General features: G+C 34.5%; 1 protein-coding gene across 4 annotated transcripts in view; it reads right to left on the bottom strand.

The window, feature by feature from the left end:
- LOC140171140 (synaptotagmin-15-like) overlaps window positions 1–18,406 on the bottom strand; it is a 189,056-nt gene that overhangs the window by 126,532 nt on the left and 44,118 nt on the right. The window contains exon 1 of one of the 4 annotated variants that reach the window (XM_072194323.1): window positions 13,830–14,182. The exons of the other annotated variants lie outside the window; for them this stretch is intronic. Coding sequence (XP_072050424.1) covers window positions 13,830–13,851 — 22 coding nt within the window. The 5' untranslated portion in view covers window positions 13,852–14,182. Of the gene's footprint in view, window positions 1–13,829; window positions 14,183–18,406 lie in introns of those variants that run through there. 4 annotated transcript variants of the gene reach the window in all.

Genomic DNA, 18,406 nt, shown 5'->3' with positions numbered 1-18,406 from the left:
AAGTAATATAAATACTATTTGGAAATTGCAGCAAGATTTGCAGATGTTTTTATTTGAACAGTACCAGTTCACCAGTTTTGCTAGTTTTCCTAATCTTTGGGCTAAATTAATAGCATCGTGAAGGTCATACTGACAGCTTGTATGTGCACTGTGTTCAGTGTGTACATAGGCTATTTACTTTTCAAATCTTGTGACAAATAGTGCTTGGTGATGCTTGTTTAAGGTATTATAGACAAATTATTAGAATGCATGTGCACCAGGTTGAATAAAATAAATAAACATATGAATGAATATTTTATTCCCTGGATTATTTTTGTTGGGACAAAATAATGATATAGTTTGACGCTTTGAAATACAGTTATGTTAATCATAATAAAGTTACAAAGTTAAAAAATAATATCGAAATATTGTTAAATCAAACTTTTCCCCTCATAAGTTGTATCAAAACAACATATTGAGGAAATTGATATGACAGATGTTTAAACTTTGATATGGAAAGATACCCCAGCCCTGTTGTCTCACCAGAGAAGATGAGCAGAAGTCTTTCTATCTGATGATAAAAAAAAATCTAGGTATGATTACGAAAATGTTTTAAATATACGTTTTGTGTTATTCCCCTATTGGAAATCGATGTTGTGTCATATTTTCCCTGTTTTTAATTGTGAACTTGACTTACTCATTCTTTCATTTCTCTTGACAATTTTTCATTTGCCCACCCTATTCCTTTTAAAGGAATTTTTATTATATTCTTATTTTAACCTTTTACTCATAGTTAGACTATCTTTTGAATAAAGTGCTCAACCCCAAGAAGGGAAAGCCTATCAAAATTCAAAGACCTGACCTTCCAGGATAGGTAGTCGTTACTCTGAGTTTCATGCCAAAAAGGCAATCGTCAGACGACACGATGATGTTTGGCTGTTTGGTACGTTTGATATAAAATTGGATCGATTAAGCCCATATTTAATAGTTGAGTTATGAGAATATCAGACGAGATGTAATCGAGTCCAGTATTTCAAACCTTATAGCGAGACCAATAAATGTTCCGCGTAAGGCATCCAATTTTATCATTATTATATTTTGAATCCAATATTTTCATATACTTGGATTCATCAACACGCAATAATGGTTGCAATAGGATTTGAACTGTTTATACGAGACTATATATATTTGTATCCAAAAGCCTTTGCATAATTGTTGGCACACGGACTGACTGACACACACATGGAATGACTGACTCACGACACATAAGGTATAAAAATCTAAGTTATTTCCCCATATGGTGCAAACACAATGTCTAATACGTACATGTAGTAAACCTTTCCCTTGCAATATTTAAAAGTAGATGAAAGCAAAAGAAATTTGGATGCATTAGTCATTCTCGGGCACGCCAATCTGGCGAATGAGGTAAAAACCGACAACGGTCTTTATCTACGGATGTCATCGCCGAGAGGTTGCCTATGACACTACAGAAGAAGGAAATTAAAAATCTAACTGCTATGGTTGAAGCACTATAAAACGCCTGTTAAAGTACAAATATGGTAGCCAGTGCACTTTCGGCCTCTTTTGGACTCTACTTAAAACCCTCAACAATTCATACTCCTAGATGGAATTGGGCTATTCTGATTGAAATCCACACGCCACCTATAGAGAGCATGACCTTATAATTTTCAACACAGGAAGGGTGAATTTCAAATGGAGTCACCCATTCAGGTAACCCCATTTCCAATTTACACTCCCTATGTGGAAGATCAAGGTCATGTCTTCCATAGGAGGTGTATGGATTTCAACTGGAATGGCCTATTTCTGCCACGAGTTTAAATGAGCAACAATGGAGTGAAGGTGAAGTACCTTAGCAGCGTGTTGATCGGTAGTTACGACGATGATACCTGATAGCGTCATATGATACGTGGGCATTTTTACACAGAAATCAAAATTTCCTGAGGCACATTTTCATTCTTGATAAGTAATCTCTCAAAGGGAAAAGAATAATTTTCTACCGTAAGTTTTAAAACCAATATAATTAGTGGATGTGTTTGTGCTGGAAGGGTAATTTTGTATACATTAGATCGTTTTTATTACCGTGATGAGTTGAAACGCAAATACATGACAACTAGCAGGACTTGATATTTTCCCTTTTTACTTGACTAAAATGAATTGTAACCATGAACCTTGGCAACTAATCTCACGTAACATGACGTCAAATAAGTACTCAATGTAAACATAACTATTTCACTACTTCCTGGTGCACATCCAATATGGCTGTTAATAGAGGCTGCCGAATTATGCAGGGTTTACAAATGTGACCACGGTACCACCTTCTCCTCTGAAAACAACCAAGATGGAACGGGATAGGTTCTTATTTTTTACATCCAAGGTTTTTTTTTTAATCCATTTTTTTCTGTACAGACAGCGACATAATATACAGGTACGACTTTCTAGGGCGTATAACTTCATATCCCTTCAAAAGACGGATGACTCATCATGGCTAAAAGAGGAAAACACATATCATGTTCCTAACTAAATTCAGACCTCCTCAATTCATTTTGAAGAGTGTAATAAGGGCAAAAACGGACACTGAAAAGCTTACAACCTTGTAGCGTTGCTAAAATCAGCTGGAAACCTAATTTGAATACCGAGACTGATTATGAAAAAAAATGAGTATTCGGATTATCAGCTCCAAGTCACAGGGCTGACATGTGACCAAGGTTAAATTTTTAATATGCGACGAATTTTAATACTTATATACGTTACAGATTGATTGATAGCCAAGATGTCTTTCGGAAGCAGGTTGTCTTCGTCCCAGAACAAGGACATCGTTAGGGCAAGGACGATGTAATGATTAGTTCCTGGAGTCGAAGGTATTATTGGACTATCCCAGTTGAAGTCCATACACCTCCTAATTCCCAGAATACTTTGCAAAGTACGTCCTCGCCAATGGACACATCGTAACTTGCACGGTGAACTGTGCAATATTGACATGCTCATCGACGATGGCGTATAGTGTCGATTAAATTCGCAGATGCTCTAGGGAATTAACTAAATGGCCCATACCATTTGATCTCCACCTCGTGAATTAATTAGGTTTTGAATTAGGGTGTCCAACAATTAATTTTTGATAGCGAACGGAAAAGCCATTATGTCGGATAACTTTACAGTAATTTGTGTAAAGCATTAACATTATTTTTAAAAGTACTTTGATATTATATTTTGAATCAATTCGAATATGAATTTGATGCAACTTCTTAATGAATTATTAATACCAATTTTATTTTCATTACCGTTTTTTATTAGAGTTTTTCATAGAGCGTCGCTCAAAGAGTCGCATCGTTTGATACAAACCGATATCCAGTTACATATCATGTCTATACATGGTTACTCGATATGCCTCATCCCAAGGATATTCCTGGATGGTCAAGAATATTTTTATTTGAACTTTGCAGCTACATGCTGTATCATCAAAATGATTGAAAGGCCCGCCGTGATGGGGGTAGGTACTCTCTAAAATCTAAAGATTGAACAAGTCAATACTCCTCGGAGCGACTCTTCGGGTCAATCGAAAAGTTTGACATTTCAATCTACCAAGAGTGAAAATTACATATTTTTCTCCATACGAGTAAAATTTTCACTCTGCAAAGAGTGAAATTTCAATCGTTTTAGAGTGACATTTTCAATCTTTTCACAGAGTGTTCCCTCAGCACAATCTCTCTCGATTGAAGTTTATTTATGTTTATTAAATTTAAATACACTTCAATCGAGAGAGATTGTGCTGTGCTGAGGGAACACTCTGTGAAAAGATTGAAAATTTCACTCTAAAAAGATTGAAATTTCACTGTTTGCAGAGTGAAAATTTTACTCATATGGAGCCGGAGGAAAATATGTTATTTTCACTTTTAGTAGATTGAAATGTCAATCTTTTCGATTGACCCGAAGAGTCACTCCGAGAAGGATTGGCCTTTTCACTCTTTGGAATTTAGAGAGTACACATCAATTTAGTACAAATGTATAACTCCGTATGAACCTACAAAATAATTATGTATTTACATAATCACGTGTTTATACTCTACGAAACATTTGTTATAAACAATAGCGTGGGTATGATGTACTCCCGAGGACAGAATTACCAGCTTAGCATGTTTATCATGTCATTCTATACTACATGTACCGGCAGTGAGTGTTTTATAGCCTTCTCAGGAGAGCAATTGTACGAGTTCTCATATAATCGAATGGTGGTACCAACAATGTTATTTTTTTCAGCCAAAACCAAAATAAAGACTCCCTGCTTGGGGCCTTTTGTACACTCTCACATCAAACTTGAAAAAATTCTCTTAACGCCACAGACATCAAATATTACCATGCAACGCCCACATCACCTCTACGATATAAGAGTGCACAAATCAACATCACATAATGTCCCCATAAGCAAAGCCATCGCTCTAAGTCTTTCATGAAAGATGCATAGTCAGTTCCTTCTGACAAAATGTCAAGTATTCGCTGATAATAATCTGCCCAATGTATCGATGAGACTATACAAACAATACGAAAACTACAGACATAATTAGCATGGATAGAGTGGATGTCATACATAAATATAAAATCCATTCGTCTCAGGCAAAGTTTAGGTCATTGCAATGGTTCGGGTTACGTTTTCCCTTCGTCCTTCAATCAATATTCCCCTGGCAAATGTCAAATAGACGCTGATAATTATCTGCCATAAATCAAAAAATCTTTTCCAACAACGCACGACCACCAGCCTCATGGACATAATTTGAGAGCATGTCACGTATACGTAAAAATCTTGGTTTCCTACTTTTCCTAGCCTTGTTTGTTTTCAAACGTAATGAAGAAAATAGTTTTGAAATTAGTTTCACATTTTACAGATCTTATTTTATGTTGACAATTAAAGCAAAATAATAATTGATCGAAGGGTACTTTTTGCATACTGGGCCAAAATAATACATAATTAAATCAATGCATTTACATCGTTTTGTGACGGACATAAAAATATGAGAGCCTTGGTGTTGATAAAAGTCAATTTGAGGAATTGCAAACGCGCCCAATCGCACAACTGAATTATACTGAATACAAGTTCATATTAGTAGTGCCTAATAATATTTTTCTACAAGTATATTGCTGAAAACCTTGACAAAATATCACGCAGCTAAAATAGATCATCACTCATGTCGTATTTAAAAAATATAGGCTATATAAAAACAAAATCAATACCATAATACGAACGTAAATGAGGGAGTATTACCAAAAGACATTTGAGTCTGTAAAGCACAATTTACAAAACTTTAAGTTGCAAAACAATCAATATTATTATTGGACGTAATAATAAAACAAATATTCAAGCTCAATTTAACTAATACTCAAGTTGAAACTGTTACAGATCCTGAGAAGAATTCCAATAAATGACAATAATAACCATATTATGATAGAAACCCAAAAGTACACATTTGAATTTCATGAGATGACATTTAATGTACTTGCTTCATTGCTCACTGAAATGAGTAAGAAATACCGGTAATACGGAAAAACCAAAATGTCATCTCACAAAAAAAAAATCGCTATTTTCCATAGGTATTACTGACAATCACATTGATATCCATGGCATGTAAATTAAAACATGGGCATCTTTAACTCATTAAAATGGTATTCTTGGTGAAGCATGTTAAGAAAGCAATTAAGCCTTACATGATTGAAGTGCCATTTAACTAAAACCTGCAGTGCTCTGCGTGCTAGCTATAGGCTTCAACATAAAAAGTCCCCAAGTTTTCAGGTATTTTCTCAAAATATCAAAAGCTATATCAGGAACCATTGAACCAATAGTAGGCTTGTTTGTACTTATTTTAATGCATTTTTCATGCTGATTCCAAATATGGTCATGAAAATTCACATTTCTGTAATTTTTGACTTTTTAAAAAAAAATTGAAACTTGTCGTCTGCAGTCGACACCCGCGTGAAGAGAGTTAATGTTAATACATTCATCTGGTGGGAAATGAGTGATGGAAGCCAATAATCGCATTTATATTTCTATAATGTCTTGCAGTTCTTGAGTTAAGACCAAATATATACCGGGTATTAAGCCAAAAACAATGGGCGTTTCCCCATCCCAAGAGAAATCATGTATTAGTGCGATAATGACACTCCTATTAAACACCCCTTGAGACCTTCTTTATAGAACCCATACTATGGGCGGCCGTGAGGGCCAAAAGGGTCTCAAAACCACACAAGAGTCTCAAAATTACAATAAGGTCTCAAAAACACATAAAGGTCTCAGAAATAAACACACAATAAGGTCTCAAAAGTATAATAAGGTCTCAAAAAACACAGAAAGGTCTCAGAAACAAACACACAACAAGGTCTCAATAGTACAATAAGGTCTCAAACAGAGAGAAAGGTCTCAAATACAGAGAAAGGTCTCAAAAGACAGAGAAAGGTCTCAAATACAGAGAAAGGTCTCAAATACAGAAAAAGGTCTCAAAAACAGAATGATATCAAAAACAGAGAATGGTCTCAAAAACAGAGAATGGTCTCAAAACAGAGAAAGGTCTTAAATACAGAGAAAGGTCTCAAAAACAGAGAAAGGTCTCAAATAGAGAGACAGGTCTCAAAAACAGAATGATATCAAAAACAGAGAAAGGTCTCAAATATAGAGAAAGGTCTCAAACCCAGAAAAAGGTCTTAAAACCAGAGAAAGGTCTCAAATACAGAGGAATGTCCTCTCTGTTTTTAAGACATTTTTTCTATATTTGAGACCTTTCTCTGTATTTGAGACCTTTCTCTGTTTTTGTTACCTTTCCCTGTTTTTGAGACCATTTTGTTTTTGAGACCTTTCTCTCTTTTTCTCTCTTTTTGAGACCTTTCTCTCTTTTTGAGACCTTTCTCTCTTTTTGAGACCTTTCTCTCTTTTTGAGACCTTATTGTGTGTTTATTTGGTTGTGTTCGTCTATACTTCACAAATTCAAAAGAAGAAAGAATAGTTTACCCTATCTGTGATATGTGATTGATGCGTGGGGAGCACGTGTGGCCGAGTGGATAAGGCGCCCGACTCATAATCCATAGGTTGTGAGTTCGAGCCCCGCTCGTGCCAACGTGTTGTGTCCTTGGGCAAGGCACTTTATCCTCATTGCCTACTGGGGGTGGGGTTGGGTTGGATTGGATGTTTGTATAGTTGTTTGTTTCAATGTTGCAATATTGGCGCTGATTAAGCTGCTGCCTGCAAATTGCATTGTGTCTGTATAGTTGTGTTTAATGTACAATTCTAGCAATTTGACCTGCGGGTCACCATTAGAGTTTGAAATAAAACCTTCCTTTTTATCATGGTTATGAGGCAAAAAAATAAAGAAGGCAATATAGTTTCAAAGGGCCACTGCCCCTTATAAATTTCAGGATAAAAGGGTCATTGGACTTTTATATCTTTTACCCTCGTAACTAATAGCGTTCAATATAAATGTATCATAAACGAAACCATACTCCAAAATGCCCCCTGCCCTTATTGCATAATTGTTTCAAAGATATTTTAGTCAGCAATATTTCAAATCACAGATGCGACAATAATGCGAAGGCAGAATATTATTTCTAACTTCTTATTTACCAAGTGCACTAAAACATGATAAATTTGTTGGTCCCGACACAAAATCAATGAGAACGACTTGTTACAAACCGACAATAAGACTCCATGACTGTTCTGAAGCACATATTTACTCTTTGATAATTGCGTGCAGATTGTACATCAAGTAGTTCAAACATTGTTTTGAAATTAAATTCAAACATAGGAAATGAAAATTTGAAATTCTTATTTGCTAGTTACGTTTTACCTGGCTTCATTTGACAACCGATTGGCGATGACGCATGGAATGTAATATTTGTTCCCCAAATATTCCGAATAACATTCATAACTAATTTAGGTTGACTATCATTAAACATGAAGCATACTTGCTTTAAATATTTCTAAAGTCAATAATAACTAATTTGGTGACAGAAATATCACGAAGTGCGAAGATATAGAACATGGTAACTGAAATGCTACAGTTGCAGCAACTGCTTATTGCATCAATTCCTTTGGCATTTCAATTCAATTTACTAATGCATCATCTGTCAATGTTTTCACAAAAAGTAACTTACTATACATAAGATTGCAGGTGCACTATATCATGTTTAATTAATGTTGTAGCAATTCCCACCGGTGTTTATTTTCATCACATAGAGAGATGCAAAGTTATCATGGATTATATGAAGATTTGTATGGCAACCGAGTATATCGTAAGGACTGGTTTATACTTCTTATACGGGGTCGTATACTTTCAACTGGTATTTTTATTTCATCTGGTTCAAGGCAATGCTTTGTTTTACTCAATACAATTTGGTGTCAACGAATTCTAGCGAAAGTTTCTTGACGTAGAAATTAAAGGCGTAACCCAGCAAACACAAAACGTTTTCGACATTCGCAAAATGTCAGAAAACGTTTAAATGTCGGGTTATATAAAGGGTATATTAAGAGTATAAAACGTTTTCATAACCTTAAAAACATTTTTTGATAATCTACTGCTCAGCAAACAAAAATGCTTTACAGAAAACGTTTAAATGTCGGGTTATATAAAGGGTTTAAAAACATTTTAACAACATTCCAAAAAACATTCTTGAAAACTTGATACAAAACATTCTAAACAGAATGTTATTTTGGGGTTGAAAAAATATTTTGCGAAAAATGTTTGACCAAAATATTTTCAATAACGTTTTAAAAACGTTTTCATGACCTTTATATAACCCGACATTAAAATGTTATTAAAAGGTTTTGAAAAAACAAACATTTTAAGAACATTTCTGTGTTTGCTGGGTTCAAATATTTTAACATAATGTTATTTAAGTATTGACACAATATTTGGCAAAATGTTTGCAAAAATAGTTTACAATAACATTTTTGAAAACATTAAAAAATATTGTTGTAGTGTGTTTTCATACAAAACGTTTTAAAACGTTATCATGACCTTTATATAACCCGACATTTTAATGTTATTAAAACGTTTTTAAACCAAAGCCAAAATATGACTTATTTAAAACGTTTTTAAAACGTTTTTGTGTTTACTGGGAACATTATAGGAGTGTAAATTATACGTGTAAATCGGTAGCAGCAGTTATGAACGTCCACTTGAAGATTATAATTAATTAATTTATAAGAACAATAGTTTCTACATTTTCTCATGCTCTACGAAATTAAAACTTGAGAATTATCTAGCTAGGAGACCAAATATTGAAATATCGTTTGCTTTGTGTAACAACACGCCACATACCATAGAATTCCGTTTACAAGCATATGCTTCTAAATGAGGGTTTTTTTACGAAAGAGACGGAAGGCAAATACCCTCCAAAGACACCTTACAATATATTGGTCTTACAATAATACGTGTTCGTACAGCCGACTGTATCAATAATATAAACATCTCAAAAAGTAACTAACCCCCATAAATAATGGCCATTATTCAAAAAGGGCTGTTGTATTACAAATCTGTAAACTGCGTTGAAGCAGAATTTATTTCTGCGCATTTTGACATATAATTTGTTACGATAGCTCAGACGACAATAAAACACCGGCCAATTTAATGCAGTGAGATCCAAATTTGAAAGTAGCACTTACAATACCAAAACACTCAGATATCATTACACAGGTTTCCTTCTATTTTACTGAATACAAAATCAATACAATTTACTGCAACTTTCAAATCATGGGTTACATTGATTTAAATGTACACCGTGACGTCAATATTTAGTCAATTGCTGCAAATAAGTTGTCAAATTCTGCTTCCAACGCATTTTACAGATTTGTAATACAATCGCCCGTTTTGTGAATAATGGTCAATATATAAGAGGGGTTAGTTATTAATTTTTTGGAGATGTTTAGTTGTTTAAACTATAATGTTTTTGTGGAAAGTGTCTGCCTGTCGTCTTATTTGTCAAAAAAACCCCGTTTAGAGGCATATGCTTGTAGATAAGGTTTTACGGTATTTTACTGCAAATTACATGAACGTCAAGGCTTTCTAACTCCTGGGTGTGGTCATCATTAAAATAAATTAGTATGCAAAATGGTGCATACTGCATAATGCTACACGTTAAGAGGATAACTTTAATGTGCGAATCCCCTGTTTACTGTAGCTAGCAGTAACCTACTTCTGGGAAGAATATGATAGATATTTAAAAAAAGTAGTAACCAATTAAACGTTTTACAGCAGAAAACCAACCAATATATATGAAGGTGAAGTAGAAGTGGAAGTAAATTTGCATTTCGCAAACTCCCTATTAATTACGAGAGGAAGGGTGACATCTAAATAACAAGCTACTAACAATAGAAAAACAATAGAATCCAGGCCAATCGCCAGTTGTGTTGAAGCCGTCTAGTAACTGATTTACAGCAAAAAAAACAAAAAAAAAACAAGAAAATTAAAACGATATGAAGTGGCAAAAAATAAAGTGGTACCGAAGTATTTTGGTTCTACCTTCATGTAGGAATTAATATGAATTCTAAGGTTTGGTTTATTAGAGTTTATGATTTGACTTGATTAAGCATAAGGGTTGGAGATATACAAATTTCGTGGTGCTTACATGAAGGCAAGACCAGTATTTTTTGAAGAAGGAGAAATAATGACGAAAAAGCAAAAAAAAGGGGTTCCCAAAGTACGGGGGCTCCAAACAAAATGCATATGATGTCCGTCATAAAGAGATGTTGTCTTGTATAGTTAATATACTAGTAAATAATAATAATGACCATGTACAAAGAAAGCATAGTATTAATAATTTACAAACGTAGAAAACGCAAAACTCCGTAGCCAAAGGTTCTACGGTCTTTACATATCTTACGTATAGAGATATTTTGCTCCACAACGCCGTTTTCCCCAATGAAATCGGACATTCCTAAGCGGATATATTGAGTTCTTAAGTTATGGTATTATAAAATTGGAAATTGAAATTTTATATTTTTAAAATAAAACATTAGACCATTTTTGTAAAAATTGTGTGAAGTGTGCATTGTATAGGAAAGTTCCTGAGAATTTGAAAAATGACATTCAATTGTTTTAGATCTGTTAGAAAACAAATGTCATTTTGACACACTCAGAAAAAGTTTAATTAATTTTGAGAAAAAATAGACATAGTGAGCCACAAACGAACAAACGTATCCTTCAAAAACTCTCCACTGAGTGAGCATTGTGTGTGTTAAATCCACCAATACGGCGCGACTTGAAGTCAACAGAAAATTCTCAGAGTGTATCCTGCAGCCATTTGTTTACATCCAAATCATATCTTCAGAACTGTTTTTATTTCTTCAAATGAGCTCTATAGTTGTTTGGCTTTCACCATGTATAAACACCATATGATTGTTTAAAACTCATTTGAAAATATCACTGGTTCCCGTCTTTACGCGACACTCTGTATTACTGTAACTATGGATCAATAATGTACAGAAAAAAAACGTGTGTTGATTTTGATATTTCATTTTAATTAACTTCAGACTAACGTTCAGCTATAGAGTGTTGTGCTCTCTACTTTCGTAATTGATAAATACTATACTTTCTTTGTATATGGTCATTATTATTTAATGGCATACTAACTATACAAGACAACATCCCTTTACGACGGACATCATCTGCTCCGGAATATGTGAGCGCATTAATACCTGACAGGTTATTTTTGCCTAATTGGACGTTTTGTCACACGCTTTTGCGTCAGGAAAGATCCAGGTCTGCATTTTTCAATTACGACTATAACAAAAATGTTTCTATTATAGCTAAATGTCATGCAGAGGCATGATGGAATAATATATCTGCCCTATGATGTTTAACCGTCTGAAAATTGCGCAATAAAACGCGTAAAGCATATTGATATAGATAAAAATAGACAATTGAATACATAGCACTGGAGTGTATAAGAAGTAGTTAAATATCACTCATAAAATATAAATATCTTTTAAATAAATTATGATTATGATGATAGTGGACATACAAGACTAGAATCGTGTTTGCGCTTTTGTTAGCCATGATATATTATTAGCTATGCTTAAAGCGATGTTCTCCTCATATACAAAAAATATAATTGCGTTTTTTAAATCTTACTGGTGACTTATTTTTTGAATTTAAAAAACAAGGTTAGTGTTGAACCAATAGTTCTTAAACTGCCTGATTAAACCACCAATGGTACTTGGTTTATTAACCGTATGTGTAAATTAATGCAATAAGGTAAATCTAAAACGAAAAACTAAAAGTAACCTGCTGCCACGAAATGTGTGTAAAGTCGCAAGTTGTATGACGTTCCAATTGTTGATTTGCTGTTTTGTGTTTAAAACACCTGTATAGTCAGTGGTAGGTCCTTTATGGATGGGGACATAATGCTGTACTCTATTCAATATTCAATTCTGTCCCCATTCATAACGACTTACTGCTGACTATGCATGTGTCTTTAATCAAAGAACATCAAATTACTTCTCTTTCCATATAGGCCAGCATGCTTTTACAGGCTTTTTAGCCTGGCTTGAGCATTTTGGTCTCATCAGGACCCATGTGTGTCTCCACACAGAGCAACCGTTTAACCAAACAAACAAACTCAACAGTTGCAACGTCATGCAACTTGTGACTTTACGCTCCTTTTGTGATTGCTTTGGATACGTTTTGCGACATGTGGCATTTGCTTCTCTATAAGAAAAGGCAACTTAAATGCCCTTCCACCTCCCAAGCAATATTAACAAATTGCGCACATATTACTGAAAATGTTTTCTGAAATGGTTCTTGTTTAAATGCGGTATATTTAGTAGTATAATATGCAGCTAGTAAAACATAAAGGTAAGCCACTAGATCTGTCTGGATCATTCAGGTGGAATCTTGATTATAATTGACAAATATACCTGAATGCAAAATGTGGAATAAACTTCGTCACTTCAAAGTCACATGCAAGATTGAACAAGGATTTCTGAGTCTACAAATCATTCCACTGAGATTAAACTTAGCCTTTAGTCATCTCGGTTGAACCATGGCAGTTCGAAGAAAATCCAATTTAAAAGGCGCCTAGTTTATACATATTATAATTGGAGCACTATATTTCATGGCCGTATTCTGTAAGAGTAGTATTTTCATTTACACAAACTATAATTAAGAACCACTAAACAAATAATGTTCTTGTTTGTACTAATTATTATTTAAAACAGTTGAATTTGTCGATAAAGCTACACCGACGCCAATGGGGTAAAATTGGAATTCCAACTAAACATTTTTGTGAGACTCAACTCATTGTCTTTTCTTACGCATGATTTATATGTTAGCATGAGGAAATTGTGTTTTGATTGCAAACTCTCTTGGCAAAGAAAAGAAACCATCTACAATACCTAGCAGACCTTATTGGTTTATACTCAATAGTACAAATGGGGGGTACAATTAAGTTACATCAATGCGTTCCTTAATATATTTATCGCTCAGAATACTCATAGGAACCTAATTACATATTGCTACACAGTTTCACGTTGGTAAATGCAATCAAAATGTGTCCCACCAATGTTAGAATATTTGATTATAGCAAACGCGATTTTACTCGAACATGGGTATGTATACACCGAGCTACCATATGTTGACACTAGAGAAAACACATAAATGCAAGTAGAAAAGAGTACGAAAAACCCCATAAGCTAACCCCATGTACTTAAGTCGACCTCATGGATTGCTTAACAGATTTAGATTTCCACGTCCTCCTGTAGAGCACCTTGCAGATGACATAAAACGTCAGGTAATGTTTATTTTCACGTTGAATCGATTGCTTTGGGAAAAAGTTTTAAGTATAAGTTCCCTACTCACCTAAATGTACCTGGTGTCGCATCCTCGATTAACGTGCGCCTGCAAAAAACACCTTTTAATGGAGAAAATATAATATTTTGATTGAAATCCGTGAAATCAAAGCTGCTTCTAAGTGCAGGATTCGGCCAGGTTTAGGTTCCTCAACTGAACCGGCAGACAACCAAGCCTGCAGGCAAATAATTCTTTATTGGCTGAAGAGCAATGTAATTACCGTAGAATCGTGTCGAAAGCAGATATTGTTATGCTAGTACACAGTGCAGGGGTATGAGTTATTGTCTAGCGTAATGATAATCCTAGCTTCACTCTGCGTGCAGAGGCAAAATCAAACTCACAGTTAGCTAGCGCGCCTCAGTGCTCTAGCTTGGATGTCGCTAGTAGAGGCAACAGTGAACGTCAAAAAGTCACGATGAAAACACCTCATGAATTATTCATCAATATCACGCTTCACCAATAACAACCTCATGAATTATTCATCATTATCACGCTTCACCAAAATGAAGACGAAAAACCCATCTTCTGTCATGAAATCATTATGGTCACTAAAACGGGTCTCTATTGGGACTTCTTTCTCTGTCACAGAAAAAAAATGTCTGATCGGGTTTCAACCTAATTCCATGTTATGACGTGTTTGGTGCGACATATTGTACCAAAACCTTCCCCAGCGGACATTTTACTTCTATATCCTAGAATACTAGTAATCCTGTTGCTTACGGCTTATCTTTCAAATAGAGGATATTTCATCTTTTTTTTTCTTTCAGCATTACTTTTAGTGCTTCAAGCTTCGGCTGCTGCAATGTATTCTAAAAATATAAAAATGGGTCAAGGAGTAACAGATAGAGATGCCTCATTTCGGATGTTGGATGTGATGTGCATAACTATTTTTCTAAAAAAAGTTCTTTATTTTGTAACTTTATTTCAAATAAAATCCGTATTGCTTTGAATGTAGCACAGACGCAGTTGACTATTAATATTTGACAGAGCTGTCTTGCCCAGCAGCGTTTTATATTCATCACAACCTATATTTACCTCAATCTAATATGTTGGTGATACGATCAGTAGATGGAATCGATCAATCGCAAGATAAAGCGCTTTCTTACTCATAAACAGACTTTACCTTATCACGCCCGTAAGACAACCCAAACGAAGCGTAAACATAGGCGAGGCTAAAAATAACTTTGCTTTTGGAACTACTTTACACGCTGTATATTCTGAGTTTATTAGTGTCAGAGATTTTAACTATTTATGTACCTTATCCTCTCACGTTTGCACAACTAATGAATGAGTTTTATTGGTTGCCTGTTCTTTCAGGTTGCATTGTGAAATAAAACAAAAAAAATTAATATAGAATTGGAACAAATTTATAAAGGCAAACAATATATCGTCAATGATTTGTACTGTTTTTTACACAATTGAAAACATGTTGAATATAATTAGTGCCTCTTTTCCTTTTTAAGCCTGGTGCTTGACTTTTAAACAAGGCACAGTTTATATTCCTTCATGTCACTTTCTTATGATGATAGCGATGATGAATTATTAATATCTTTGAGTAGAGGCACTACACATACAAACACAGGTGTCTTTTTAAAGGTAATGTACAACCTGCACATTTTTATAGGGATTGGCTGTTCGGTCATAGTGCGGCTATTCCAATCATCATCGAAAACATTAAATGGACGTCTAAATGTGTCTACTAAAGTCAAGCAACTTCTTCAAGGTTTGTTCAAATCGTTACCATCGTCTCGTGTATACACTTTAAATTGAACGTGTTAAGGACATTGGTTTGTTACATGACTCATACCTCGCACGTTGCTTCACAACATAAGTAACAATTTACAAAAAACATTGAAAACGATTTATAAAAATAATAAAACTGACTTGTATTGGTGTTTCTCCTATCACTTATAAGACATTAAAGAAAACCTCACTATGTCATTGACATCTATTGTATTGTGTTATGCAATCGGAAAATGACAAAACTACATTGTATACACGTGCTTTTACATTTATAATCTGCAAAACCACATTATAAAAGCTAGTATTATGATCAACACCATGAATATATGTGATGCGATCAAGCCAAATCAGTCGGAACTCGGCAATAATAAATTTTCAGTTTCCAATAGGATTGTAAAAAGTATTTATAAAGCTAGATTTTGCAGAAAATCCCATTGAAATTGAACAACCAGTTCCAAAGATATGAGCAATCAAAGAGTTTCCAAAACAATAGGAAACAAAAGGAAAAATTTCCTTTGTTTGGCTATATCTCAAAATCAATATTTCCGAGTTCCGACTGATTTGGCTTGATCGCATCACACATAGTTTTACAATTTGCAGTTGAATTCTCGGATGTTATTTTATTATCCACGATGCACTTACAGCTGAAGAATTGAAATGGTTGAAGATCGTTTTGAATGTAAAGGACGTTCAGTGGCTATCGGTTGGTTATACAGTTATAAAATGGGTTTCCAAAAACCAGTAAAATGAATTTAATGACTAAAGAAGCAATCGAACTTTCATTGAATAAAGTAAAAGCATTTGACTATTATTTTTAATGTCAATATTGACGATTTATATTTTCACCTACCTCATTTCTTCCATTCCTTTACTTTTGTCATGATATTTACACGATCATTACAGATAAATAATACTGAACTAAACGCATTAAACACACTAATCTATCTCTATTTTTATCTCTTAGTGTCTTTGGAATATGACTTTGAATCTGAATATTAATTATACAGCCTGATATCGACAGTTGAGAGACAGTAAGCATCAACTCACAATCACCTACTCCCACAAAATGAGCATAAAGTCGCCTGGGCACTATTGACGATACAATACATTAACCTTGACAGAATTCAAAATAAAATAAAAAACATTGTGGACAATGGTGGAGGAAATAATGATTTTTGAAGACCAAAGCAAGATGCCAACTTTATGCTCATTTTGTGAGAGCTGGTCATAGTGAGTAACGGCTTTTGGGTTCTGCACCCTCGATATACCAATACTCTGATTGTTTGGGTCAAGACTTTGCCTGGGAAAAACAACTGGCTAGCAGTGACGATACCAGATGATTTTGATGGGGCGTGGGAGTGGGTTTTTGTCAAATTTGGTATAGGCAATGCCCAATGCATCCCTTCGCGCCGGTACTGTCCGAAATTCAACATGATCAAACCTTTTCTCTTGATTTTAAAAGAGTTATTTCTACATCACCGCATCAATGGATTTACATATCAAGTCTACAATCATATTGTGGTACTTACGTATAGTGAGAAAACAAAGTCAATACTTTGATTCAAGTCTTTGATTAACAATGTAAGACTCACAGATATAGGAAAAAAATGTTCTTTTTCGTGAAGTGTTTGTAATCTGTTGTAATTTCATTCATGGTTTTATTAGAATTAAAGTATTCAATAGTAATTGGTTATAAAAAGTTTGTATAATTTAATAGTGACAGTAAAAGTTTAATACACCTATGCCTATGTAATTGAATGCAACATATCGTAACATAATACATTTATTTATTAATACTGGCTCACTTCAAAACTGAACAACTCTGATTTTCGAATCTACCAGTTTATTGATCGCGAAAGCCCGAGTAAAATTAATCTTACAAACAGAGGGAGTACGGTGACTGAAAAGATCAGATGTGAAAATCTATTAATTGTACACAAATAAATACACATCAGAGTTTTGTGCTTATATGTAATAGCAAGAGTATGCACAATGGGCAAGTGGAGTACGGAGAAGTCTAATCGTTGACTAGATCAGTCAATCGACATCAAAACGGACAAGATTCACGGAACTTTCGTACAAATGCTTTGTAATTCTTAATAAAATAGTTGATCAGGTAAGCTGCATAGCCGGTAAAACAATATCAAACACTAATACTTAATTATATTTAATGCCAGTCTATAATGTTATATAGCTGATTTAAGTTCTTTTACGATCATAGCTTCAAGCTCAAACTGCTCATCACAAGTTGACCCAGCCCTACTCCAAAGAAAATGAGACTTACTTTAGGGTAGGGTGGTAATATCATTAAATGGTTGGGGAATGCGTTTGCATAATTTAAGACAGATACGTCAAGTGGAGTCAAGTGCCTTACCGCCTTGATGATCTGACATCATATGGCAACTAAATGATGCGAGTCACATGCATGACATGCTGCGTGACAACAATAGATGGTTGAGCATAATTACACAACTAGGTTCCTAATGAGCAACAGTATAACTTGCATAAATGTGACCATCCACCACAAACCGGTGGTAAAATCGGTAAATTGTATCCTGAGTTACAGTGTAAAATGTACATAAAGGCTGTATTCATAGGTACCTCAAGTTGGTGCTACATGTATCTCATTTTGCCTGTGCCAGTCAAACGCCATTTTAACCAATCATTAATCCTATTGTTGCAGAGGATAATAAGCTTCTACCTATGTCTACAGAATTCTTAAATAGCTCTAGTCTTTGTTTACTTTGGGTAAATCCTGTTCAAGTAGTGGGTTGCAAAGCATTGTATTTTGTCTAGGTATGTAGTAATTAAGATTTAACAATAAGAGGACATTCTTGAACTTC

This window comes from Amphiura filiformis, chromosome 15 (assembly GCF_039555335.1).
Source record: "Amphiura filiformis chromosome 15, Afil_fr2py, whole genome shotgun sequence".
Classification (NCBI taxonomy): domain Eukaryota; kingdom Metazoa; phylum Echinodermata; class Ophiuroidea; order Amphilepidida; family Amphiuridae; genus Amphiura; species Amphiura filiformis.
This window is presented reverse-complemented; position numbering and strand designations above follow the sequence as displayed.